The sequence below is a fragment of the Natator depressus genome, chromosome 24 (assembly GCF_965152275.1).
Source record: "Natator depressus isolate rNatDep1 chromosome 24, rNatDep2.hap1, whole genome shotgun sequence".
Classification (NCBI taxonomy): domain Eukaryota; kingdom Metazoa; phylum Chordata; order Testudines; family Cheloniidae; genus Natator; species Natator depressus.
Window position 1 is genome coordinate 22,951,714 of NC_134257.1, and position 24,853 is coordinate 22,976,566.

Sequence of the window (24,853 nt, forward strand, 5' to 3'; positions counted from 1 at the left end):
GGATTGGACCCGGAGCCCCCTAGCAGCAGAGGCCCCACATCCCCCATTCCCTTCTCATCTGCTCACCCGTCCCCACAGCAGCTGCATCAGCCACAGCCTGGCGGCTGCCAACAACTATGGCACAGAGCTGCAGAAGCAGCTGCCCCTTGTGGCCCAGGAGCTGGTGGCCAAGCCGAGCAAGGGCACAGAGCAGCTGGTGCAGAAGATTGCAGTGGAAGGGGCAGAGGAGCGTGGAGGACTTGCAGGCTGGGCCGGCGCCCTACGCCGAGGGGCTGCTGGAGCAGGCAGAGCAGCGTGCTGAGACCCCGCACCACAGCGTGGCGGCCTGCACCCAGGAGCTGAGCGAGAAGCTGCAGCAGAGCGTGGAGAAGCTGCGAAGCCAGCTGGGTCCCTTCGCCCAGGAGCTGAGCAAGCGGCTGCAGCAGCCCGTGCAGGAGTTCCAGCAGGGGCTGGAGCCCTACATGCAGAAGCTGCAGGGGAGCCTGAGCCATGGCGTGCAGCACGTCCATCGCAACCTGCACCCCTACGCTGAGGACCTGCAGGGGCTCCCTCTGGGCCTCCTTCCTGCAGCACTTCCAGTGAGGGGCTTGCGCTGGTGGGGAGAGGGGAACCCAGAGCTGGGCGGGCAGGCAGGGGTGAGACACCGACCCCATCCATCCATTGAGCCCATGGGACTGGGGGATGGGAGCACAGGCTCCATCCATGCACGGAGCCTTCAGGGGTCACAGGTGCTCGAGCAGGAACAGCCTCTTCTCTAAGGGCCTCTGACATGCCCAGGTTCCCCATCCCATCACCCCTAGTCACTCCCTGTGTCTGCAACAACCTCCCAGGGGCTCAATAAACCACCTGCTGATTAATCACCCTGTGCACTGCTGCTGCCTCCCTGGGGGAGGGGAGCAGCTGTTATAACCCCGCTCGCTGCCCCGTGGGGCTGGGGTCATGCAGCCCCGGTCAGTGAGGGAGAACAGGCTCTTAGCCAAGCCACGCGTGGGGTGCAAGCCAGGGGGATGATCATGGACATGTGATGGGGGACATAGGGCCGTCACCTGGGCGGGGGGGCCTTTCCCCTTCAAAACTCTCCCCACTTCGAAACTCTCCCCTTAAACCTTTCCCCTAGGGCTTGCTCTATCCCTGCCCTGCTGTGACCTCCCGATAAACAGCTCTGCCCAGTGTTACCCACAAACTTTCCTCACCATGCTGTCTGCTGTGCAGGCCCACTGGGGCTGGCACTGCCTGTGTGTGGGGAGCCCCCCATAATAAACCCCGCCGCTGTTCTGCAGCACAGACCCCTGGCACTGCATTGGGGTCATCTCTGCCTGTAAGGGGGAGGAAGTGTCTCCTACTGAGCCCCCACATGTACACCCCAGCACTGCATTCGGGGGAGCACTCCATACTGAGCCCCCTCCCACATACATCCCACTCTGCAGCACAGATCCCCTGGCACTGCACTGGGGCTAGGGTTGCCAACTGTCTAATCACAGAAACCCAAACACCCTTGCCCTGCCCTGCCCTGGATCTGGGCTGGGGTCAAGGGGTTCAGCGTGTGGAAGGGCCGCTGGGCTGAGCCTGCGGCAGGGGGTAAGGCTGCAGGAGGGGTTGCGGGGTGCAAGCTCTGGGAGGGAGCTTTGGTGCTGGAGGGGGCTCAGGGCTGGGGGAGAGGGTTGGGGGTGCGGGGTGCAGGCTCTGAGAGGGGGCTCAGGGCTGGGGCAGGGAATTGGGGTGCAGGAGGGAGGCTGGCTGAACAGAGAGGGATTCTGGCTGGCTGTTGGGCACATCAGACACCACAAGATTTACCAGGGAGCAGCGGGTGCCGAGGGCTGTCTGGACCTTTATTTAAGGCACCACGGTGACTAGATGCTGTTGGCAGTCCTGCTCCCGCATGGGTGTGCACAGCATCCTTTTGCTGCCACAGGCAAGCGTAGGCCTACTTTGTCATGACATTTTTTTCTTCAACTTCTCAAGTCCAAGGTTAGTCGGGCAAGGGGAGAGATTTCCCTGCGAACAGTGACTCTGCTCTTCTGAGGCATCTTTCGGGGCGGGGGGCATCATTGCTGCCAGTGGCATAGGTGGGATGGGGAGTGGGGCACTGACCTTTGTCCTCTGGGGGCACCAGCTCTGATCCAGCCCAAGGGCAGGGAACGGGCTGGCTCCAAGTGGCAGGGAACGGGACATGGGCCTTTTCCCTTGAGGTGGCGCTGGCGCCGAGCTGTTGGAAGCATGGGGGAGTTGGCTGATGCGGGGGAGGGAATATGGCACCTTTCACATCCTGAGAGCGTGTCACGGAGTGTGGGGGAGTCAGGGCCCTGCACCCCGCTCTTCCTGCGATTCACCGGGATTCTCAGCCAGCTAGTAAAATGGAAGGTTTATTGGATGACAGGAACACAGTCCCAAACAGCTTGTTGGTACAACCAGGACCCCTCAGACAGGTCCTTCTGGGGGGCAGGGAGCTTAGACCCCAGCCTTGGGGCTCCCTCCATTTCCCCAGCCAGCTTCCAACTCAAAACCCCCTCCAGCCGACTCCCCCAGCCTCCCCCCAGCTCCTCCTCCAGCCTTTGTCCAGCTTCTCAGGCAGAAGGTGTCACCTCGCCCCAACCCCCCTCCTGGCTCAGGTGACACCCCTGCTATCCCATCCCCCATGCAGACAGTCCCAGTAAAACTCCCCTGCGACATCCCCAGGTCAATCCGCCCCACTCCCTGCTCCATCACAGAGCGCCACTGCCAAGCCTGCCCAAGGGCAGGGGATGGAGGCTGGGGAAGGGGTGTCACAGGATGTGGCTCCTCTGTGGGACACTGTGCAGATGCCCGGGCTTGTGCCTTCACTACCCCTTTTAGTTTAAGTGCCCTCCTCCATTTCTCCAACTATCCTCACGCGACAGCCCAGACAGAGCACCAAGCGCCCTTCTTGGCCCTCTCCCCAGGACCTGAGGGGAGCAGAGGGCTCCCTCCCTTGAGGCCTCTGTCGTGTTACTGGGTTGACTAGCGCTGATCCTGCCGCCTTCTTGGCCCAGTCATCCTGAGTGTCTAATTCCCTCCACCAGCCTTCTCAAGGGGGGCTAATTAACACTGGAGTGAGCGGAGCAAGGACTCACCTGTTTTCACGCATCCTGTCACAGGGGCTACGAGGCCTTATTTTCCCTCTGAATGGCAACATCTCACTGGGGGCGGGGGGGCACTTTAAAAGGGGAGGCGGTAGGGATGTTACTGAATGTGAGGGAGCATGGGACTTGTTGCTACAGCTCTGTGCAGAACATGACATGGTGGCCCTGGAACACTTTCTACAGTAGGGGTGCTGAAAGCCAGTGGGCTCCCCCCTTACCTCTGGCCGTGTCCCCTCTCCCCAGAGCTGGGGCCAGGACCAGGCTGTGGCTCCGGGAGGGGCGGGGGGCTGAAGCTGGGACCACAACTGGGACTGGGAGCAGAGCCCTGGGTGTGCGGCCAGTGGCTGGGACCCCATGCAAAACCTGGGGGTGCTGCAGCACGCCCTGCATCCCTAGTTCCCACGCCCATGGGCCAGGGTGGTGCAGTGTAGGGGAAGATACGGAGCGAGAGCAATTTAGAATGTAAGCTGGGGGATGCACTGGGGTGGGGCAGTTTAATGGGGGCATGGGGTGGGGCATGTTTAAGGGGGAATGGTTTAGAGGGGTATTGGGGGGAGGTTGAGCAGTTTGTGGGGAGTGGGTAATTGGGGCCATGACCCTCTACAGGCCTGGTGACCTCCTGTCCTGTTGGGGGATTGACACCCCAAGCCCCCTTCCCCAGAAATGCAGCAGGACCACAAATCACTGCATGATCAAGCAGCTGGTTTATTGAGTGATGGACAGCTGTATGGGGCAGGGAGCCTGCTGTGGGGTGCCTTACAGCCTTGGGTTCCAGGTATGGACAGGGCCTATGACGCTGCACCTCCACCGGTCTCCTCACTGAAACATTGCATGAAGGCGTCCCAGTGGGAGTTCAGCCAGCCACGCAAGTCCTCAGCATAGGGGCTGAGCTTCTGGTGCAGGTCCCTGGCGTAGGCTGCCAGGCCATGCTGGAACTCCTGCAGCCCCAGCTCCTGGACATAGGAGCCCAGCTTCTCCTGTAGCTCCACCCTAGATGGGATGAAGCTGTACGCCTGGCGACCAAGCAGGGTCTTGCTGTACTGCTCCGCCATCTCCAGCAGCCCCTCAGTGTAGGACACCAGGACAGCATGCAGCTGCTTCTTGTAGGGCTGCACCTTCCTCTCCAGTTCCCGCAGCTCTGCCACGCTTACCTCCACCAGTGCGTCTACATGCCTGCTCAGGTTCCTCAGCTGCTCCTGGGCCTTGGGGGGCACCTTACGTTCTAGGTCATCAAAGAAGTTCTCAATTTTCCTGGCGAGCCTCCACTGCCTGCAAAGAAAGGGAAGCAGCTTAGAGTGACTCACCCTCTGGGCTGCTGGCTCTGTCTGACCCCAAGGCAGAAGGATTGGCTGAAGTGGGGAGGAGAGGAGGGTGTCAGGGAGGGGAATGTGGCCCCAGGGCAGGAGGACTAGCTGGCTCATGGGGGTTGGGAATGTGATATGGGGCCTCCACCCCCCAGTGTTGCTGGCTTTGATCCAGCCCCAGCCCCCAGGTCAAGGGCACTGGTTGTCCCAGGGGCATCGGGCCCTGCCATGCCAAACATGGATGCAATTCTGACTGGGAGAAAAAGCACCCGCAGCTGAATCCCTAGGGTTGGCCAGGCCAATCCCTGCTGAGCTCGTGGGGCTTGCTGGGCCCAGAAGCAGAGGTGTGGGTCCTGCAGTCAGGGATGTGACTCTAACCCCTCTGCTCTGGGTCCCTGGCATGGATGGGGGTGTTCCCAAACCCTGCCTCCAAGTCAGGGCAGGTGCCTCACTCGATCTCCTGGCCCAGCTCGGATTTCTGGATCAGCTCCACGATCGTTGTGATAAGTTGCTCCAGGTAGTGTGGGATGGCATCTGCGACCTGGTCCAACTTTGGCCTGGGTTTCTCGCTGAGGGGAGAGGCCTGGAAGCCTGGGAAAGGAAAGGGATCCCCAGTGAGACTGAAGGCCCCAGGGCTGCCCTGGCCTGGAGAGACCCACTGAGCTACCTCTCCCTGGAAGGAGGGGCACGTGGTAACTGCACTGGGATGTGGCTCAGGACTCCTAGGTTCCAACCAGCTCTGGGAGGGGAATGGGGTCTAGGGGTTACTGCAGAGGGGCTGGGAGCCCGGACTCCTAGCTTCTATCCCACTTTGCCACAAGCTTCTGATAAGGCATTGGGACACTGGGATTGGCAGACTGGATCAGCCCCATGGTTTTTCAAGGCCAATATCTAGAAGCTGGCACTCAGTGGCTCAGGGGAATGTGCAAAGAACCCCGCAGTAGCAGATGTGGGTATTTTTCCTCATCACCCCAATAGTTAGCACTGGGGCAGCTGGGTTTATGCGCCTCCTAAGTCTCTAACTATGGTCATTCTGGCTACTCCCATTATACATAGAAATGCATCTGTGAATCCTGCTTATTGGAGATGAGTTCCCTGAGCACCCTTCACCCTGCTGAGCACTGGCAGAATAATAGGCTTCTAAGGCAGAGGTTCTCAAACTGTGGTCCGTGGAGCACCAGTGGTCCGCGAGCTCCACTAATTAGGTGCCTGGACCCTGGAGAAGACGCACATGTAAGGTGAGGGGGTGGCCTTGGGGGGAAGAGGGGGTAGGTGGGAGGGGGCAGTGGGGTGAGAAGAGGGGTTGGGAGGAATTTGGGACGTGCAGGGCTGTGGCGGCCAGAGAAAGAGGCGACTTTCCCCAGCTCCAGGGCTGCAGCTGCCAGGGAGAGACAGCCCTCCTTCCCAGCCTCAGCTGTGTGGCTGCTGTGGTGGAGGAGAGACCCCCTGCTTCCCAGACCCAGCTTGGGGACAGCCGCAGCTAGGGAGAGAGGGAGAGACCCCCCCACCTTCCAGCCCCAACTTGGGGACTGCCACGGAAGGGCAGAGAGGGCAAATCCATCGCATTAGAAAGGTAAGACTACTGATATTAAAATTTGTAAAACAAAAAAACATTAATTATTAAGCGTTTTTTTAATATAGTGCTTTTATCCAAAGCGCTTTACAATAGTTAGCTAATGGTTCAAACAACATTTGGAAAGATCATTAAGTGGTCCGCCGAGACCCTCAGCAAATTTCAAGTGGTCTGTGAAAAAAAGACCTTGAGAAGCACTGTTCTAAAGGGTAGCCAACAAGATTTGCCAAGAGGAAATCATGCCCAGACAGTTCCTTCTTTTTCAGGGTTACTGGGCTAGTGGCCAGAGGGGAAGCTGTAGAAGTGATTATAGCCTGATTTTTTGGGTAGGGTTTTTGATACAGCCCCATGTGACACTCTCAGAAGCAAACCAGGGAAGTGTGGTCTATATCAGTGGTTCTCAAACTTTTGTACTGGTGACCCCTTTCACACAGCAAGCCTCTGAGTGTGACCCCCCCCTTATAAATGAAAAACACTTTTAAATATATTTAACACCATTACAAATGCTGGAGGCAAAGCGGGGTTTGGGGTGGTGGCTGACAGCTCGCGACCCCACCCTGTAATAACCTTGCAACCCCCTGAGGCCTCCCGACCCCCAGTTTGAGACCCCCCCGGTCTAAAGGAAATTACTATAAGTGTAAAAGTGGCTGAAAGAATCACCCTCAAAGGGTGGTTATCAATGGTGCACTTGTCAAACTGGAGGGGGGGTATCTAATGGGGTCCCATAGGGATCTGTCCTGCATTCAGTACTCGCTAATATTGTCATTAATGACGTGGAGAATGGAGTGGGTAATCTGCTTAAACACTTGCAGATGACACCAAGCTGGGAGGGGTTGCAAACACTTCGGAGGACAGGATTAGAATTCAAAACGACCTTGTTGATTTCTGGCCAATTCTCCAATTTATCAAGATTAAATTCAATAAAGGCAAGTGCAAAGTACTTAATTTAGGAAGGAAAAGTGAAACGAACAACAACAAAATGGGGAATAACTGGGTTGGCGGTAGTACTGCTGAAAAGGATCTGGGGGTTAGAGTGGATCACAAATTGAATATGAGCCAACAATGCAATGCAGCTGCAAAAAAGATTTATATCATTCTGGGGTGTATTAGTAGGAGTGTGCTATGTAAGACATAGGAGTTAACTGTTCCACTCTACTTAGCACTGGTGAGCTCTAGGTTTACTTGGAGTTGCCTCAGCAAAGGGGGCTGTACTAGATGAACTCCTGAGGTGCCTTCCCAGGTTCATTTGTCTGATTCATTCAGGCTGACAGAAAGAGCAATTAAATACCCCTTTTTGTAGTGAGAACTGATACCAGAGAAGCCACTGCCCACGGCACTCACCAGCAGGGCAAGGCCTGAGCAGAAGCTTAGCTGTGTGGACCAAGGGGTTTCCCTAGTGACTGATTGCAAATGCAGGGGATGGAGCACTGGTTGGCAGCAGCTGTGTATGTCTGTGTGTATCAAAGGCACAAAGCCATCAGACAGGGAGCGACATTTTTGTTAGCATTGGCCTGGGAGGGAGCAAAGCTAGGGCTCCTTGGAGCACACAGCTGGTGGAGAGGCAAGCTTGGATTTCTGGAAAAGGAAACTGCCGGCTCTTGTATGTTCCTGCTGTGTTCAGGGAAAAGGAATTCTGTGCCCATTCTCTGTAAATCAACAGGCTTATACCAAAAACGAGACCTGACTCTTACCATCGATTTGGGGCCTTGCCAAGAGATATTGGCTGCCCATTGGAGAGGGGGACAATACGTTTATCACATCCCCTTTTATCTGTCTCCTTTTTAGACAACAGGCCCAGTGTTTTCATCCTCTCCACCCAGGGCTTTTTCCCGGACCCTGGCTCTCTCTCGTTGCCTGTCCTTGAGCTCCCACTGATTCTCCAATATCCTTTTTACACCAGTGCAAAGTGTTTATACTGGGGGGTGGAGGGTGGGGCGATTTCTCCGCTGCCCTCCCAGTGTTCCAGTCAGCCAGCGTTCACACCCGTGAGGCACACCACAGTTCTGATCTGGATGTGTCTTACACCGGATGAAAACACACTAAAGGGTTAGACAAGTGCCAGAAACATCCCATGTAGACAACTCCTGAGACTCTCCAGCAGGAGCTCTGCCTGGTTGAATGGGTCAGAACCCAGGGAACAGAGCACCCAGCTGAATGCTTAGCAAAGCAGGGTGTTCCCAGAGCTGAGAAAGGCTCAGTCCGTTACACTGTTTCTAATTCATGTTTCCTGCTCTCCCCCCTCTTCCCCCCCCGCCCCTGCAATCCAAGCTGCATTCCCTCCCCTTTCCCCTGCTCCTGTGACTGGGTCTCTATCAGATACTTTAGTGGTTTCCACTTGAAAAGTCAAAGCTGATTCCTGTGGGAGAGGGTGCCCAAAAGACCTGGCTTCCAGGCAGAGGGATTCCCCACACACACTGTCAGCCAGCGCCCAATGGGACAGGTGTGGGGCTGCACCGAGACACACTCACACTCACCTAGCACAGCCAGGGACAGGACAGCAATGAGAAGCTTCATGCTCAGAGTTTCCTGGCGAACCTGGCAGGATGGAGGAAAGAGATAAGTTAGAGCCAAGGGGGAGTGGATGGGGTAACAGCCCTGTCACCCATGCCTCCTCCTGTCACTCATTAACCTCAGCACCAACCCCACATCACCTGGGCATGAGCTTTGTCTACAGTCCAGTGCTGGGGGTCTGGCTTTGGGCTCCCAGCCCCTGAAATAAAACTGCCCGGGTTGGTGCTGCCCGGAAAGCCCTGGCCTGAGACTGTTTCTTTCCATCCCCATAGTTGCAGCCTTCTCTCTGGCCTGACAAATGCAGTCTGGCCCCCACTCGTATCCATTCAGAATGCTGCCTGCTGCAATGATCATGTTCTTTTGGCCAAAACAATGGGCTATCTCTCCTCTCTTTGCTGGCTTCTCTTCTCTCTGGTAGTGTTACACCTCTGACCCAAACAGCTAATTCAAGTTTGGGGCCCTAGCGATGTCCCAGCTGGGAGTACAAATTCATGATGGAGTCCCGTATTGTCTTGGGTGCAGCCTTGTTTATTCACAGGGTGTCCAAAGTCCTGTTTCTGCAAACTAGCACTAGCAGGAGGAATGAAAGCCCCAAACGATACTCAGCGCTTGTCTGCCCTTCAAGCACTGCAGCTGCACCGCTGAAGCACGTAGTGAAGACACTGTGTCTGTCCGTGGCAGCGCTTCTCCCACCTGTGGAGGTACTCCACCTCCCCGAGAGGCCGTAGCTCTGTCCACAGGAGAAGCCCTCCCATCGACTGGAGTTCGGGCAGTATAACTGCATCGTTCAGGTTTTCCACACCCCTGAGTGTCGTAATTAGACTAACATAAATTCAGCATGTGGACCAGGGCTCGGCAAAAGGCCCTTCCCCCATCCAGTTTCAAACTCTCTAGGGAGTTTTAGGTGTGGGGGCTTGTAATTAATGTATCCTGACAGTTATATTAACGGAAGGTGTATTCACACCCAGTCTCAGAGGTCTGTGACTGTGCAGTCCCCAGTTCCTCTCAGCATAACAATACCAAGCAAAAGCTACCTATTTTCACTTGCATCGCCTTCCACGTCATATCTTCACCCTACCTGTCCAGTTCCATTCAGAAAAGGAGGACTTGTGGCACCTTAGAGACTAACCAATTTATTTGAGCATCTGATGAAGTGAGCTGTAGCTCACGAAAGCTTATGCTCAAATAAATTGGTTAGTCTCTAAGGTGCCACAAGTCCTCCTTTTCTTTTTGCGGATACAGACTAACACGGCTGCTTCTCTGATACAGGAGGTATGTTAGCAACAAGAAGAAGGTCAAGAAAAGTGTGGGCCCCTTACTGAATGGGGGAGGCAACCTAGTGACAGAGGATGTGGAAAAAGCTAATGTACTCAATGCTTTTTTGCCTCTGTCTTCACGAACAAGGTCAGCTCCCAGACTACTGCACTGGGCAGCACAGCATGGGGAGGAGGTGACCAGCCCTCTGTGGAGAAGGAAGTGGTTCAGGACTATTTAGAAAATCTGGGCGAGCACAAGTCCATGGGGCTGGATGCGCTGCATCTGAGAGTGCTAAAGGAGTTGGGGGTGTGATTGCAGAGCCATTGGCCATTATCTTTGAAAACTCATAGCGATCGGGGGAGGTCCTAGATGACTGCAAAAAGGCTAATGTGGTGCCCATCTTTAAAAAAGGGAAGAAGGAGGATCCTGGGAACTACAGGCCAGTCAGCTTCACCTCAGTCCCTGGAAAAAACATGGAGCAGGTCCTCAAGGAATCAATTCTGAAGCACTTAGAGGAGCGGAAATTGATCAGGAACAGTCAGCATGGATTCACCAAGGGCAAGTCATGCCTGACTAACCTAATTGCCTTCTATGATGAGATAACTGGCTCAGTGGATGAGGGGAAAGCAGTGGACATGTTATTCCTTGACTTTAGCAAAGCTTTTGATACTGTCTCAGTATTCATGTCAGCAAGTTAAAGAAGTATGGGCTGGATGAATGGACTATAAGGTGGATAGAAAGCTGGCTAGATTGTCGGGCTCAATGGGTATTGATCAATGGCTCCATGGGTAGTTGGCAGCCGGTATCAAGCGGAGTGCCCCAAGGGTCGGTCCTCGGGCCGGTTTTGTTCCATATCCTCATTAATGATCTGGAGGATGGTGTGGACTGCACCCTCAGCAAGTTTGCAGATGACACTAAACTGGGAGGAGAGGTAGATACGCTGGAGGGTAGGGATAGGGTACAGAGGGACCTAGACGAATTTGAGAACTGGGACAAAAGGAATCTGATGAGGTTCAACAAGGACAAGTGCAGAGTCCTGCAATTAGGACGGAAGAATCCCATGCACCGCTACAGGCTAGGGATTGAGCGGCTAGGCAGCAGTTCTGCAGAAAAGGACCTAGGGGTTACAGTGGATGAGAAGCTGGATATGAGTCAACAGTGTGCCCTTGTTGCCAAGAAGGCTAACAGCATTTTGGGCTGTATAAGTAGGAGCATTGCCAGCAGATCGAGGGGCATTATCATTCCCCTCTATTCGGCATTGGTGAGGCCTCATCTGGAGTACTGTGTCCAGTTTTGGGCCCCACACTACAAGAAGGATGTGGAAAAATTGGAAAGCGTCCAGCGGAGGGCAATGAAAATGATTAGGGGACTGGAACACATGACTTATGAGGAGAGGCTGAGGGAACTGGGATTATTTAGTCTGCGGAAGAGAAGAAGGAGGGGGGATTTGATAGCTGCTTTCAACTACCTGAAAGGGGGTTCCAAAGAGGATGGATCTAGACTGTTCTCAGTGGTAGCAGATGACAGAACGAGGAGTAATGGTCTCAAGTTGCAGTGGGGGAGGTTTAGGTTGGATATTAGGAAAAACTTTTTCACTAGGAGGGTGGTGAAGCACTGGAATGCGTTACCTAGGGAGGTGGTGGAATCTCCTTCCTTAGCGGTTTCTAAGGTCAGGCTTGACAAAGCCCTGGCTGGGATGATTTAGTTGGGGATTGGTCCTGCTTTGAGCAGGGGGTTGGACTAGATGACCTCCTGAGGTCCCTTCCAACCCTGCTATTCTATGATTCTATGACTCTAAGGTGACCGTTGCTGGCTCTCTGCTGCCCCTCTTGCAGCCCCTTTCCACTGGCTCAGGGACTATCCTGTTCTGTGTCTGTGCTGTAGTGCCTGCCACATGGCTGGGGCTGCTGCACGACCAGTAACACAGAAATATAAGGATAATAACATGAGGCAAACACTAATGCAATGCACATGCTGCTGGCGGCCTCACTGCAGGCCCCTCTCCCTCCCAGCTCTGATCAGGTCTCATGATCGCTCTCTCACTATGAATCATCCTTGCTGACTTGTTTACTGGGACTGCGGATCTCCGCTACGGGTTCTCCCAAACTGCCTCCAGCTTGGAACCCAGGGCAGAAACCAGTGGCTGCTGCCAGAGCTGGGCTCAGGCCCCACAAGTGTCTGGACTTCGGAACGGGGAACCTCAGAAAACTTGATGTAGAGGCAGTGGGTTGGGCACCAGCCTCGGAGCCAGAAGACCTATTACCCAGCTTTGCCACTGACCTGCTAGTCCTTTCCCCTTCCTGGTCCTGTTTTGCCTCCCTCTGTTGGGATTTTAAACTCTTTTAGGCAGGGCCCAGGGACCCTCCGTGTGTCTACACTTCAGCTGGGAGGGTGCTTCCCAGCATGGGTAGCCAGACACCTGCTCGCTGTGCTCAAGCCAACCCACTTGCAGCAGACGCAGCGGCTCAGGCTAGCCACCCATATAATGTACCCAGGGGATCAGGAGGCTGGTTCTTGGGTAGCTAGCCCAAGCCACTGTCTGTGCCACAGTGCCCACAAGGCTATTTTTGGTGCACTAGCTCCAGCAGAGCTAGTGTCTGTCTGTCTGCTTGTACTGGGAAGCCTCCTCCGTCCCAGCTGCAGTGTAGATGCCCCCTGTGTGTCTTTGCAGAAACTGGCACAAGATGCCGGGAGTCAGGGCTCCTAACTCTGGGAGGGGCATGGGGGGTTAGTGGGTTAGAATGAGGGCTGGTGACTGGCAGTCAGGACTCCTGGGTTCTGTCCCTGGCTCTGGGAGGAGTGTGGGGTCTAGTGCGTTACAGTAGGGATAGGGATAGGAGCCAGGATTCCTGGGTTCTGCCTCTGGTTCTGGGCAGGAAGCAGGGGAGACTTGGGAATCTGGCTGCTGTGTGACTGAGCGAGTCATATCACCTGTCTGCCACTCAACAGACCCACCCTTTTAAAATGGGGGTGGTGATGCCAACTGCCCGCCCCTCCCAGATCTGTGGGTGAAACATGCTACAAAACACATTCTCTGGTTATTTATTGTCTTCTCTCCTCTCCGCTTGGGCACAGGGAACCCATGATGCCAGGGAAGGGGGATTGTTGACACTAGCAGAGGATTTGCAGTCAGGTGGGGAATCCTAAGTGGGATGGGGAATGTGGGAAGGAGATGAGGCTGCAGCTGGATCGAGGAATGCAGTTTAACAAGGGGGACTGGAAAGGGGTCAGGAGTTCAAGTGAAAGAGCTGCAGGGGCAGAAACGGGCTGGAAATCCTGGCTCCACATCACAGAGGAATGCGCAGAGGTTGGAGCCCAGTGATCTGTGATCAGAAGCAGAGTCCTCTGCTGACACAACAGCGCTGAGGCTTCGTGCAGAGGTCAACTGGCAGCAGATAAGGCCTAGGCCACAGGGCGGTACTGACAGCAAACTGTAGCCTCAGGGACCTTCCCTCCCCACTTTTCAGCTGGAGACATTTACTGGCCTGTAGTTTTCTTCCCAGCAAACCGGGAGGGTGCCAAGTTGGGGCATCCGGCGACGGAGCCTGATTCCAGACTGCCTGATACAGCACGTAATAATCCCTCGTGGAAAGGAAGAGGCATGTTCAACTGTGTTATTCCAGGCTCTGCACAAACCTCTAATCTAGAAACCAACAGCGTTTAATACAGAGTCAGCCTTTGTTATGCAAATAAGTTTCTAATATATCATTACAGCCACAGGGCAGGTCCCAGCCAGGTGGGTCTGGAAACCAATTTTCTGTTTATCTGTTTGGAAAAACAAACCCTGAAGTCATTTTGCCAATGTCACCACGTACCGTGACAGCATCACCCTGAACCTGGCCCGCAGTGCTACACAGGGTTACCCTGGGTCAGCGTTTGGCTGGGAGACACGCTCAGGGAGTGGGTCACTCTTCCCGGGCAGTCATTGTTGGTTCGGACGCTCCAGCGTGGCACCACGGGCCACTGTGCTGTCGGAGCCGGGCGGCAGCTCGGGAGGGGGTGCTCGCCCGTCTCAGTCAGTGCTTACCCCAGTGTGGCAGGAGGGGGTGAGGGGGTGGGGGGAAGGGCACTCTCTGTCACAGTTCAGGGCAACTGCAATTGGATGTCCTGGCCGTTGCTACTCTGGATGTAGACCCACCTCACTTGCCCTCTGAGATGGAGATTCCCAGGCTGCACACCTCCCTGCCTTCACTCCCATTTCCCAGCACGCCTGCTTGCTTTCCCTTCAGAGCTGGGTAGCACAGGGATCCCTGCAGACCACGGTGCCACCCAGCTCTTTGTAAGCAGCCAACATTCGTCTTAAGGTAAAAGCATAACAGAAAAAACCAAACAACCTACATGCATGCTAATGAGCTGACCAGGACCCCACCCTACGAGGGACTCTGGGAGGAGCAGTGCGTGTGGTGACCAACCCAGAAAGCACCCAGTCTTCTGGGGCCGCAGGCAACCCAGTTCGTCCAACTCTTCCCGAAGGACTGGGGCCCCCACCTGGAGCAGCGTCCTCTCTCTTTGCTGGAGCAGGAAGATGCACGGGGGGGGGGGGGAGCAGATCTCCCAAACAGCAGCAGCATCACAGACTCTGGCTTTTCTTGAGATTTCATAAATCACCCCCCCACAGCCAGCATGAGGTCTCAGTGCCCCCCCAATCCAGCATGAGGTCTCAGTGCCCCCCCCACAGCCAGCATGAGGTCTCAGCACGCCCCCCCCCACACCTGGTATGAGATCTCAGCATGCCCCCCCCCCACACCTGGTATAAGGTCTCGGCACCTCCCCCCCGTACAGGGCACAAGGTTTCAGCGTCGGCACAAGGTCTCTGCACACACCCCTCCCCACAGCACAAGGTCTCAGCACCCCCTCCCCCCCCACAGCACAAGGTCTCAGCACATCCCCATACACTCACAAACACATACCCAGCATGAGGTCTCAGCACCCCTCCCTCCCCACAGCCTCAGCCCCAGATCTCAGCACCCCCCCCCCCCAAAAAAAAAGTCTCAAGTCCCCCTGCCCCAGCCTGTGACACTTGGACACTTTGTATTCTCCTTTGAAAACAGGACAAAAATGCAGAGGGGGCTAGTGCCCCCGGTGTCTGTCCCTGAGAGTGGGGGGCCCTCTGTCCTTTCCCTTCGTCCACCTCCCTGTGCAGCGTCCGATCGCTGGGGGAGACAGGGTCCTAGACCCGGTGGGGTGGGGCAGACTGCGCAGGGCGAGGGGAAGAGATTGTGTCTGTCTCCCTCCTCCTCCCCGGCAAGCAAAGGGTTAACACTTTCTCCAAAGGGGAAGCTGTCCGGCCCCATGCGGGGGTGGGGGGGTGGGGGGGGAGTAACCTTCGCCCCCTCCAGCTGCATTGGCGAGTTTGCGCTGGCTCTGTCCTCCCCCCGCCCCGTGGGTATTTAAGGCAGCGAGTGGGGCTGGTGGCACTTTACAGCCCAGGACTAGAAGCCCAGCAGAGGTGAGGGCAGGGGACAATGGAGATACACCCTAAGAAGTTATGGGGTGCTGCAGGCCAGAAGAGAGGGTGTGGGGCAGTAGTAGAGGTGGGAGGGGCTGGGGGTTGCAGCCTTGAAGAGGCTGGAAACGTACAGGCTTTGGGGCAGGCAGGATGCAGCCCAGAGGAGTGGGAGGATGGATGGGCGGCAGCCCAGAGGGGATGGCTGAGGGGCAGGATTAGGGGTAGAGTGGATGCAGCCCAGAGGGGCAAGGGCTTTCCTTAGGACAGGGGTGGTTGGACCTGGCTTCCTACATGCTGTGCGCCCTAGCTTGTATCCTCTGTGGGGGAACCCATGGGGGGTGTTATGTCCCACCCTCCCTGCGCTCATTCACCCCAGCCCCTTCCTTCTCTCCCTGCAGGCAAAGCTGCAGCCATGAAGTTTTGGATTGTGATGCTGGGGGCAACCCTGCTGGCAGGTAAATGGCTCGTTCAGTTCATCTCCCCCATCAGGGCAGGGTTGGAAACTCCCCTTCTGGTGTTGATCAGGAGTAACCTCACTGGAGTCATGGGGACTGGTTCCCTTTTCACGCACCATGGTGTAAATCAGCAATGTGACCCAAAAAAAGAAAAGGAGGACTTGTGGCACCTTAGAGACTAACAAATTTATTTGAGCATAAGCTTCCGTGAGCTACAGCTCACTTCATCGGATGTGACCCAGTGGGTAGGTGTCCTGCCTGGGGACTCCTGGGTTCTATCCCCAGCTCTGGGAGGGGAGTGGGGTCTGGTGGGTTAGTGCTGGAAGCCAGGAGTCCTGGGTTCTATCCATAGCTCTGCTACTGACTTGCCCATGACCCTGGATGAGTCACTTAGGCTTTGCCTTCACTGTCAAAAGCAGGTGTTTTTTCCAATGGGAGAACCAACCCATGTTAGCTATTACTACTAACTGTTACCACCACGCAGTAAAGGCCAAGCTAAGACTGTAATTTTACCATGAAGTCAACCAGCAGCAGGGTGCAGCGCTGACCTGCCTAGCTACCTTCCGGTAAACAGTCCAGGTGCCTTGTCTCCAACAGGATCGTACAGCAGGCTGGTGATCCCTCATTTGTGTTAGTTATTGCACTGCAAAAACACCGCCTTTTGCTGTGAAGACAACCTCACACAACTTGTCTGGTCTCTTTCGACCGGTAAACCCTTTCGGGGAGGGACTGTCTCCTACTGTGTGTTTTGTACAATGCCTGGCACAACGAGGCCCCCGATCTCGGTGGGGGTCTATGCAGAGCCTGGCACGACGAGGCCCCTGATCTCGGTGGGGGTCTGTGCAGTGCCCGGCATGATGGGGCCCCCGATCTTGGTGGGGGTCTGTGCAGCGCCAGGCATGACAGGGCCCTGATCTCAATCAGTCTGTGCAGGGCCGGCAAGGGATATGACACTGGGCTAGATGGGCACCGGGTCTGACCCCCTGTGTGGCTCCAGGGCCGCAATGGCCTGGGTTACACAGGAGGTCAGACTCGACTCTTTACCTGCAAACTCTGCCACTCCAGGCTGCCTGGCCAACCCGCTTGTCCAGGATGAGCCCAAGACTAAGTGGGAAGAGGCTGTGAAGGTCTTCTGGAACTACCTTTCCAAGGTGGGACATGCCGCAGACAATGTGACCGCCCAGATCAAGAGCTCCCAGCTCAGCAAGGAACTGGAGTGAGTGACCCTGCGGCTCAGTGTCAGTGGGTGAAGATGGGTGGGGCAAGGACACAAAGCTGCGGGGGCCTGTGTCCCCCTGGAAAGGGCGATATCTCTGCTGGGAAAAATGCCGGGCTTTGGCTAAGTGCTGGGTGCCAGACTGTGCTGAGAAGCACCGTGTTTGGCTGGTGCACACCACGCCTGTGGGTGTTGCTGCCGCTTTGCGGTAATGGTGGGTTGGGAGTATTCCTAGAGGAGCATATGGGGGGATGCCCAGCCAAGGGCCACAACCTGGGGCACAGAGGGGGTGATGTGGGATCCTTGGGGAGCCCTCAGTGCCCTGTTGGAGAGTGGGGTTTGGATGGGTGTCACCACAGCCCTGCATGGGCGCATCACAGATATCGTGGCCGGGGGAGAGGGGTGGTGCAAGCCAAGACGCCCCAGCTCTGACTCCCCGGTCCCTCCCCAGCGGGCTGATCACCGACACCATGGCTGAAGTGGGGGTGTACACAGAAGAGCTGCGGGCCCGGTTTGGCCCCTACGCCCAGGAGGCCCAGCAGCGCCTGGGCAGCGAGGTAGCGGCGCTGACAGGGAAGCTGCAGGCCGACATGGAGGAGGCCAAGGGCCGGGTGGTGCAGTACGCGGGCGACGTGCGCTTGATGTTCGACCAAAACCTGGAGGAGGTGCGGGCCCGAGTTGGCATGTACCTGCGCAAGCTGCGCAAGCGTCTGGGCAAAGATGCTGAGGAGCTGCGCCGCAAGATGGCCGCCTATGCCAGCGAGGTGCAGGCCCGCACCGACCAGCGGGTGGACGCCGTGCGCCAGGGCCTGCAGCCCCTAATCGACAGCATCCGTGACAAGGGACAGCAGCGTCTGGGAGCCCTGAGCCAGGCCATGGGTGAGCAGAGCCAGAAGGTGCGCGATAGCCTGGGCACCCGGGCCCAGGAGCTGCAGGGGCACCTGCAGGAGAAGGCTGAGGAGGTGCGGGGCTCCCTAGACCAGGCTGCTGAGCAGGTCCGCCAGTGGTTTGCACCCTTCCTGCAGGATGTCAGTGCCCAGTTACAGGCCCTGGTGGAGAAGCTGCAAGGGAAACTCCAGCTGTAACAGCCCCTGCTCACCCCACGCTGTGGCCCCCCAACAGCCCAGAGCCCTGGCAATCCAGGGGCCTGCATTCCCAGGTACCCCACAGTACAGCCCTGCCCACTGATACCAAGCTAGCTGCGGAGGTGTGTGACTCCCGGAGCAAACAGGCATGAGTCACTTCACCTGCTAAGCCTGCTCCAGACCTCCCGCAGGGGCCCAGTTCTTCATTGCCCCTGTGCATGAACCCCAGTGCATAGACATTGCCACTCTGACCCTGAATTCACACTTGGGACTGGTGGAAATGATGCCATGAGACTCAGGGCAACCATGAATCTGGCCCTGAGCTGCGTTTGTGCACGTCCTGGAGACGTGAGGGGGATAACCTCTGCCCATCCCATCCCATTCTCCCCTCTCTAACCCCAGCTGAATCTGATGCCCCTATCCCATCCCCACTGTTAGATCTCCTGTGTTCACCAGTGCTTTCACCTGTAACTAAATAAATTCTTGCTTTGGGCACAAGATACTAGGGGCCTTTTCTTCTTTATGACCTAAATTTATGAGACACACCCATTCATATCCCGAGCTGCTGTAAATCAGCCGTAGCTCCACTGAAGTCAGTGGGGCCAGATCCTGGTCAACTGGCATTGTTCCGTGGGCCACAGGTGCAAGAAGTCCTCCCACTGCTATCCCATATTGCACTGCTCCATTCAGAATTGACCGATCTGGCCCCCTTGCTGCCGTCTACTGTCCAGGCTGGCACATGGATGTGAGCACGGCAGCAGGAGTGTAAAGAGGTTATTTTACCTCTGTATTTGGCACAGGTCTGATCGCTGCTGGAATACTGTGTGCAGTTCTGGGGCCCACAATGCAAGGAGGATACTGATAAACTGGGGAGGGTTCAGAGAAGAGCCATGAGAATGATTAAAGAATTAGCAAACCTGTCTTGTAGAGATAGACTCAGAGAGCTCAAGCTATTTAGCATAACAAACAGAAGGTTAAGGGGTGACTTGATCCCAGCCTGTACGTACTATTTCATAACGGGCTCCTCAGGTCTCACACACTCCAGTGGCTGGAAGCTGAAGCTCGATAACTTCAGACGGGAAATAAGGTGCAAATTTTTTACTGCTGACAGTAATAAACCACTGGAACAATTTACCAAGGGTCATGGTGGATTCTCCATCACTGGCAATTTTTAAACGAAGATGTTTTTCTAATAGCTCTTCTCCGGGAATCATTGTGGGACAGGTCAGTGGCCTGTGCTATGCAAGGGGTCAGACTAGATGAACAGAATGGTCCCATCTGGCCTTAGACTCTATCAATCCGCTGTAAACATGGTATTAGTTCAACTAATCGGATGTGTTCAGCAGATACTGGTGCTGCAGCAGGGCATGGCCAAACCTCCTGCCTACCTGCCAACACTCACTGCTGCTTTCCCCTGAATCCCCCTCCCAGCAGTGTTCGGGATCCCAACAGATGCTCCCAACCCCCCATTCACAGACACAGCCCTTAGCTTGGGGCCCTCTGGGTTCTGACTTGCCCCAGATGCTTATCTTCCAGCACCTTCAGTGGGAAATGCTGCTAGCCAGCCCCACCCTGATTCCTCCCTAAACACTCACAACCAAGTCTGTTGGGTAAGGTCTCTCACCATTGGCTCCGGGGGAGTTACATCAGCATGAAATTTGGTCCATTGTGTTTCAAAGGACTTCCCCAGCTCTGCTCCTGCCCCACTGGAGAACACATTCCCCCCGCCTACCTCCACCGCAGCAGGTCTGCTCCATGGATGGTTTCTCTGGGGTGTGGGGTGGAAGTTAAAAAGGTTCCTTCTCCCTTTACTGTAATAGCAAACAAACCAGCTGTTTTTGTGATGCCAGAGACCCAGGGAACGAGCACATGTAGGTTGTAAACATCCCCCACTGTGCCCTGGAGCACAGCTGCCTGTGGGCCTCTCAGCCCAAGCTGTGACTGTTCAACACACATTTATATTGGCTTCATCACAACCACAACTTTTCTAAGCACTGGGGAAACTTCCTCTGGCAAACCAAAGTTCCGCTCCTGCCTCAGCATTTCAGCCCACACTTTCTAGGAGAGCAGCGGCCTTTATTAGCCTTGTTATTCCAGCTAAGCTCATGTCATTTGGGCATGCAAATGTGAGCCGGTGGGGTGCTGAGTGCCTTTGACAATCTGGCCCTAATTCAGGAATTCCACTCTGCCTCCAGTTTCAGCTGGGTTTAAGTTCACATTGTCCCCCAAAGGGCTGGTGTTCTGTATGTTAAACAGCCCCACACCCCTCCCCACAGGCAGCTCAGGACAACGGGACCCTGTATAAACAGCCCCCCCATGCCCTGCCCCACCCCACAGGCAGCTGCAACTCCGCTCAGGACAAGAGGACCCTGTATAAACAGCCCCCCATGCCCCACCCAAGAGGCAGCTGCATTTTAGTGCCAGAAGAGGGGACCCTGGATAAACAGCCCCCATGCCCTAGGCTTCATCTCAGTGCTGGGGGAGGGGGTCCCTGTGTAAACAGAGCCTCTCATTTCTGGGCTCCACATACAAGTTGGGGGTGAAATGTCTCTGCTGATTCTGGCGTGACCGCCCAAGCCCCATTGCAGGTTGTGCCAGGCAGCTGTGGCTCCATGCAGACAGCAGCCTGATGCCTTTCCTGCCCCCCCATGCCCTCCCTCAGGCATAATTTGCCATTGCCCTCTGCACCATCCACAGTGACTCACACCACTGGCAATTGCTGCTGGTCTCACCTGCTGGTGCTTTGCACTCACTGTGCCCTGGCAGAGAAGACTGGACAGAAGTGACACCTTCAGAACAGGTTTCAGAGGGGTAGCTGTGTTAGTCTGTATCAGTAAAACCACAAGGACTCCTCGTTGTTTGTACCTTCAGAACAGGGGCTAGCTAGGCAGCATAGGCCTCAGTTTACGTTAGTGAAAAGTGGATGCACTTCCTTTTTCTGGTGTGAGCAACCACACAGTGGGGAAGGGAGCTGGGCACAGGCTTTTATCTTCCCCTGTTCTCAGCAGCTGCAAAGCCACCTCACAAACAGCTAATTCACAGTGGCTGATATTTTGCTAAGGCAGAGGCATCACCAGGGTCCACTGTCACACACACACGCTTCCAAGTGCTGAGGGTCGGAGCAAGTTTTGACTCTTGGGAAGATATGCCGTGTGGCTGTTAGTTTGGGACTATGCAAAATTCTGCATAGAGGCAGCTTTGGGAGCCAGGGAGCTGTGCAAGGCAGAGTGGCGCCATGGGAACTGGTGGTGATTCCTGGGAGAAGGGCTTTCCCTACGTATTGTTTGCCCACCACTGTTCCAGGACTAGCTGTAGGTGGGTAAACAAAGCCGGTTCAACTTAAACTGTATCCAGCTTCCATGTCACAGCTTTCTGTCCACTAATAATCTGACATGCAGGGCCTGGGACACCTGCTGCCACTGTCTGGAAGAGATGCACTGTACTGGGTTCAGTGCAGGGGGAACTGGGTGAAAGAATGTGGCCTGTTTTAGACTGGATAGAATGGTCCCATCTGGGCTTACGCTCAGGCTCTGTGAGTGTAATGCTGACAGACCCCGGTTGTTGGCAGGCAGGATCGAACCTGGGACCTCAGTGCATGAGTCTCTACAGCAGGAACTAGCAGACTCATTTTCTCTCTCTTTCTCTAAGTGGTCTCAGTGCCGCTAGATAGGGGACAACGCCACACCCAGGAGGTGTGTAGGTTACATGAGCACCCAACCCCTGCTGTAGCCCAGGGCTGTGGGTTTGGTGCTGGGGCACATCTGGGGCATTTCTAGGCCAAGCCTTTGGAAAGTGCTGGGGCCACCTGACTTTGTTTTGCAGCCAGCGCTGGGGTTTGGCTTGTGAATGACTCAGCCACGGCCTGAGCTTTCACAATCCGAAACCTCAAGCTGAAAAAAGAAAACGCCAGGGAGGGGAAGATGGAATTGGGTTTCTCAGCAAAAACAAAGCATTTCTCAATGCAGGCTGCTTATAAGAAAAGAAGGAGCTGGCGATACAGACCCTGCCAGGAGGGGTTCCTAGCGGGCAGAGCTCAAGCAGCCTGGAGAAGAGTGTGTGCGACTGCAGGGGGATGAACTGAGCTTCAGAGCAGTGAACGCAGATAACCTCCAGCTCTAGCAGGGCTCCTCCCAGCCAGGCCCCACAGGGACCCCTTTGTGCTGCCTCCAGCCTGGGGAGCCCAACTGGGGCTGTGCCTACCCCAGTGGAGTTAGGCGGAGTCAGTGATGGAGCTGGCATCTCCTGGGGTGGGGAACTGGCCAGTGGGGGAAGGACTCGGGCTCAGCATGGGGTGCATTTCCTTTTCCTGGCCACAGGAATTTCCCCTGGTGCGGAGGGGCTGAACACTGCAAATGCCTGAGGAAGGGGGAGGAGGAGGGGGAGGAGGAAGGGGAGGGGGAGGGAGAGGCAGCTGCAGAGGAGAGAAAAAAGAGATTCCTTTGGGAAAGGCGTTGGGAAACAAGTCCTAACAGTGGGTGCTGAGGGGGGGAGAGATGGAGGAGGGGGCGAGGTGGGGGGTTGATCCTAGGGTTGCCAGTTTTGGTTGGACGAATCCCTGCAGATTTCCTCATGACACAATCTTTAATTAAAGGTTTCAGAGTAACAGCCGTGTTAGTCTGTTTTCGCAAAAAGAAAAGGAGTACTTGTGGCACCTTAGAGACTAACCAATTTATTTGAGCATAAGCTTTCGTGAGCTACAGCTCACTGCATCGGATGCATACTGTGGAAAGTGTAGAAGATCTTTTTCTACACACAAAGCATGAAAAAATACCTCCCCCCACCCCACTCTCCTGCTGGTAATAGCTTATCTAAAGTGATCACTCTCCTTACAATGTGTATGATAATCAAGGTGGGCCATTTCCAGCACAAATCCAGGTTTTCTCACCCCCCGCCCCCCCAAACCCACTCTCCTGCTGGTAATAGCTTATCTAAAGTGACCACTCTCCTTACAATGTATATGATAATCAAGGTGGGCCATTTCCAGCACAAATCCAGGGTTTAACAAGAATGTCTGGGGGGGGGGGGTAGGAAAAAACAAGGGGAAATAGGTTACCTTGCATAATAACTTAGCCACTCCCAGTCTCTATTCAAGCCTAAGTTAATCGTATCCAATTTGCAAATGAATTCCAATTCAACAGTTTCTCGCTGGAATCCAGACTCCAGTGAGAAACTGTTGAATTGGAATTCATTTGCAAATTGGATACAATTAACTTAGGCTTGAATAGAGACTGGGAGTGGCTAAGTCATTATGCAAGGTAACCTATTTCCCCTTGTTTTTTCCTACCTCCCCCCCCCCCCCCAGACGTTCTTGTTAAACCCTGGATTTGTGCTGGAAATGGCCCACCTTGATTATCATACACATTGTAAGGAGAGTGGTCACTTTAGATAAGCTATTACCAGCAGGAGAGTGGGGTGGGGGAAGGTATTTTTTCATGCTTTGTGTGTATAAAAAGATCTTCTACACTTTCCACAGTATGCATCCGATGAAGTGAGCTGTAGCTCACGAAAGCTTATGCTCAAATAAATTGGTTAGTCTCTAAGGTGCCACAAGTACTCCTAATCTTTAATTAAAGATTAAACTTTAATTCCTGGAACCTCCAGGACAATTCCTGGAGGGTTGGCAACACTAGGGGAGTCCACTCCCAGGGAGGAGGGCTAGGGCTCTGTGAGCTGGGGGAGGGTGGGAAATCCCCTCCTGGGGGGAGGGCTGGGAGCCCCAGATCCGGGGCCGGGGGGGCTGTGAGCGCAGGGAATCACTTGCCCGTGGGAAGTGTCAGGAGACCCATCACTCCGGCTTTGCTGGGCCCGCTGACAATGGAGTTTTCCAGCAGCCTCTCCAGCCAAACCACCTCCACTCCTAAACCAGGTTGCCCAGGGCAGACGCAGGCCAAACCAAGCAGGAGCCTGGCTCAGTTCACAGGGCTCCTGGCAGCGGCCGGCACTGAACACTCTTAGTGCAACTCTGGCCAAATGGGTCTAGGCCTGTCCCCAAAGGCTCCGGGAAATCTCCAAGTCCACAGGCCTTGGCTCAGAGACAGCATCTGTAGGTGGGGCCGGCTGGGTCAGTCACTGCCTGGCCCTCTGCCCCTGGGGGTGGTAGGGTGACCACACAGCAAATGTGAAAAATCAGGCCTGGGGTGGGGGGTGGGGGGTAATAGGAGCCTATATAAGAAAAAGACCCAAAAATTGGGACTGTCCCTATAAAATCGGGACATCTCGTCACCCTAGCGGGTGGGTGGGTAGACTAGAGGGGATGTCCCTGTAGGTGGGCATCAACTCTTGATGATAATAACAGCCCCCACCCAGGGCATGCATGGACTGTAGGGGATGAGCCCCCCTCACCCCCTGGGGAGGAACAGACTGTAGGGGACCATCCCAGCCCCTGCCCCCTGAAGCCCCTTTCCCTCCCTCCCACTGCACTTTTTCTTTTATCCTGGCCTGACTGACTTTCTTTAACCTCCCCTCTGTGTCTGTCTGTCTGTGTCCATCTCTCTCTGCAGAAGTGGCATCAGTTTCACTGAAGCTGTGGTTTTCCATAGGTTTGTTTAAGGTGGTAAAATATGGATGAAGCTGAACTGAAATGACTCCTGAGCTTGCAGCATTTGGTGTGTTTTCTTACATCTCCAGCTCCTGCAGTCCTGTGATGTATGGGAGATTCTTGGCTTTAATTTAAACAAATCCAGTACATTTCTGGCCCCCTGGCTTTGGAGAAAAGTACCAGTACCAGTACAGGCTCAGACACCAGAGGGCAAAGCAGGAGGCAGTGCTGGGGGCAGAGGGACTTGTGGGGGATATAGCTCTGAAGGCACAGCAGCGAGAGCAGGGGCTGCTGACTGGGCACCCAGTTCCAGCAGCAGCAGAGAAGTAAGCCCAAGGTGGCCTGTGTCCCCACCCACCAGGGCGTG

General features: G+C 55.2%; 2 protein-coding genes across 4 annotated transcripts; one reads left to right on the plus strand and one right to left on the minus strand.

Annotated features, from left to right (window-relative positions):
- Positions 1 to 3,680: 3,680 nt before the first annotated feature.
- Positions 3,681 to 19,864, minus strand: LOC141977005 (uncharacterized). Of its 3 annotated transcripts, none has more exons than XM_074938206.1 (4): positions 8,627 to 9,059; positions 8,450 to 8,510; positions 4,855 to 4,993; positions 3,681 to 4,367 (listed from the first exon to the last, which is right to left on the minus strand). In XM_074938206.1, exons 1-4 carry the CDS (start codon positions 8,810 to 8,812, stop codon positions 3,887 to 3,889), a joined length of 867 nt encoding a protein of 288 aa, XP_074794307.1. In that variant the 5' UTR covers positions 8,813 to 9,059; the 3' UTR covers positions 3,681 to 3,886. The 3 variants fall into 3 exon arrangements, with proteins under 3 accessions (XP_074794307.1, XP_074794308.1, XP_074794309.1); XM_074938207.1 differs by lacking the exon at positions 8,627 to 9,059 and adding an exon at positions 16,196 to 16,292 and having other exon boundaries at positions 3,682 to 4,367; XM_074938208.1 differs by lacking the exon at positions 8,627 to 9,059 and adding an exon at positions 19,681 to 19,864 and having other exon boundaries at positions 3,686 to 4,367.
- On the plus strand, positions 15,095 to 18,355 carry APOE (apolipoprotein E). Its single transcript, XM_074938209.1, has 4 exons — positions 15,095 to 15,192; positions 15,591 to 15,647; positions 16,713 to 16,863; positions 17,315 to 18,355. Exons 2-4 carry the CDS (start codon positions 15,605 to 15,607, stop codon positions 17,946 to 17,948), a joined length of 828 nt encoding a protein of 275 aa, XP_074794310.1. The 5' UTR covers positions 15,095 to 15,192; positions 15,591 to 15,604; the 3' UTR covers positions 17,949 to 18,355.
- Positions 19,865 to 24,853: the final 4,989 nt, after the last annotated feature.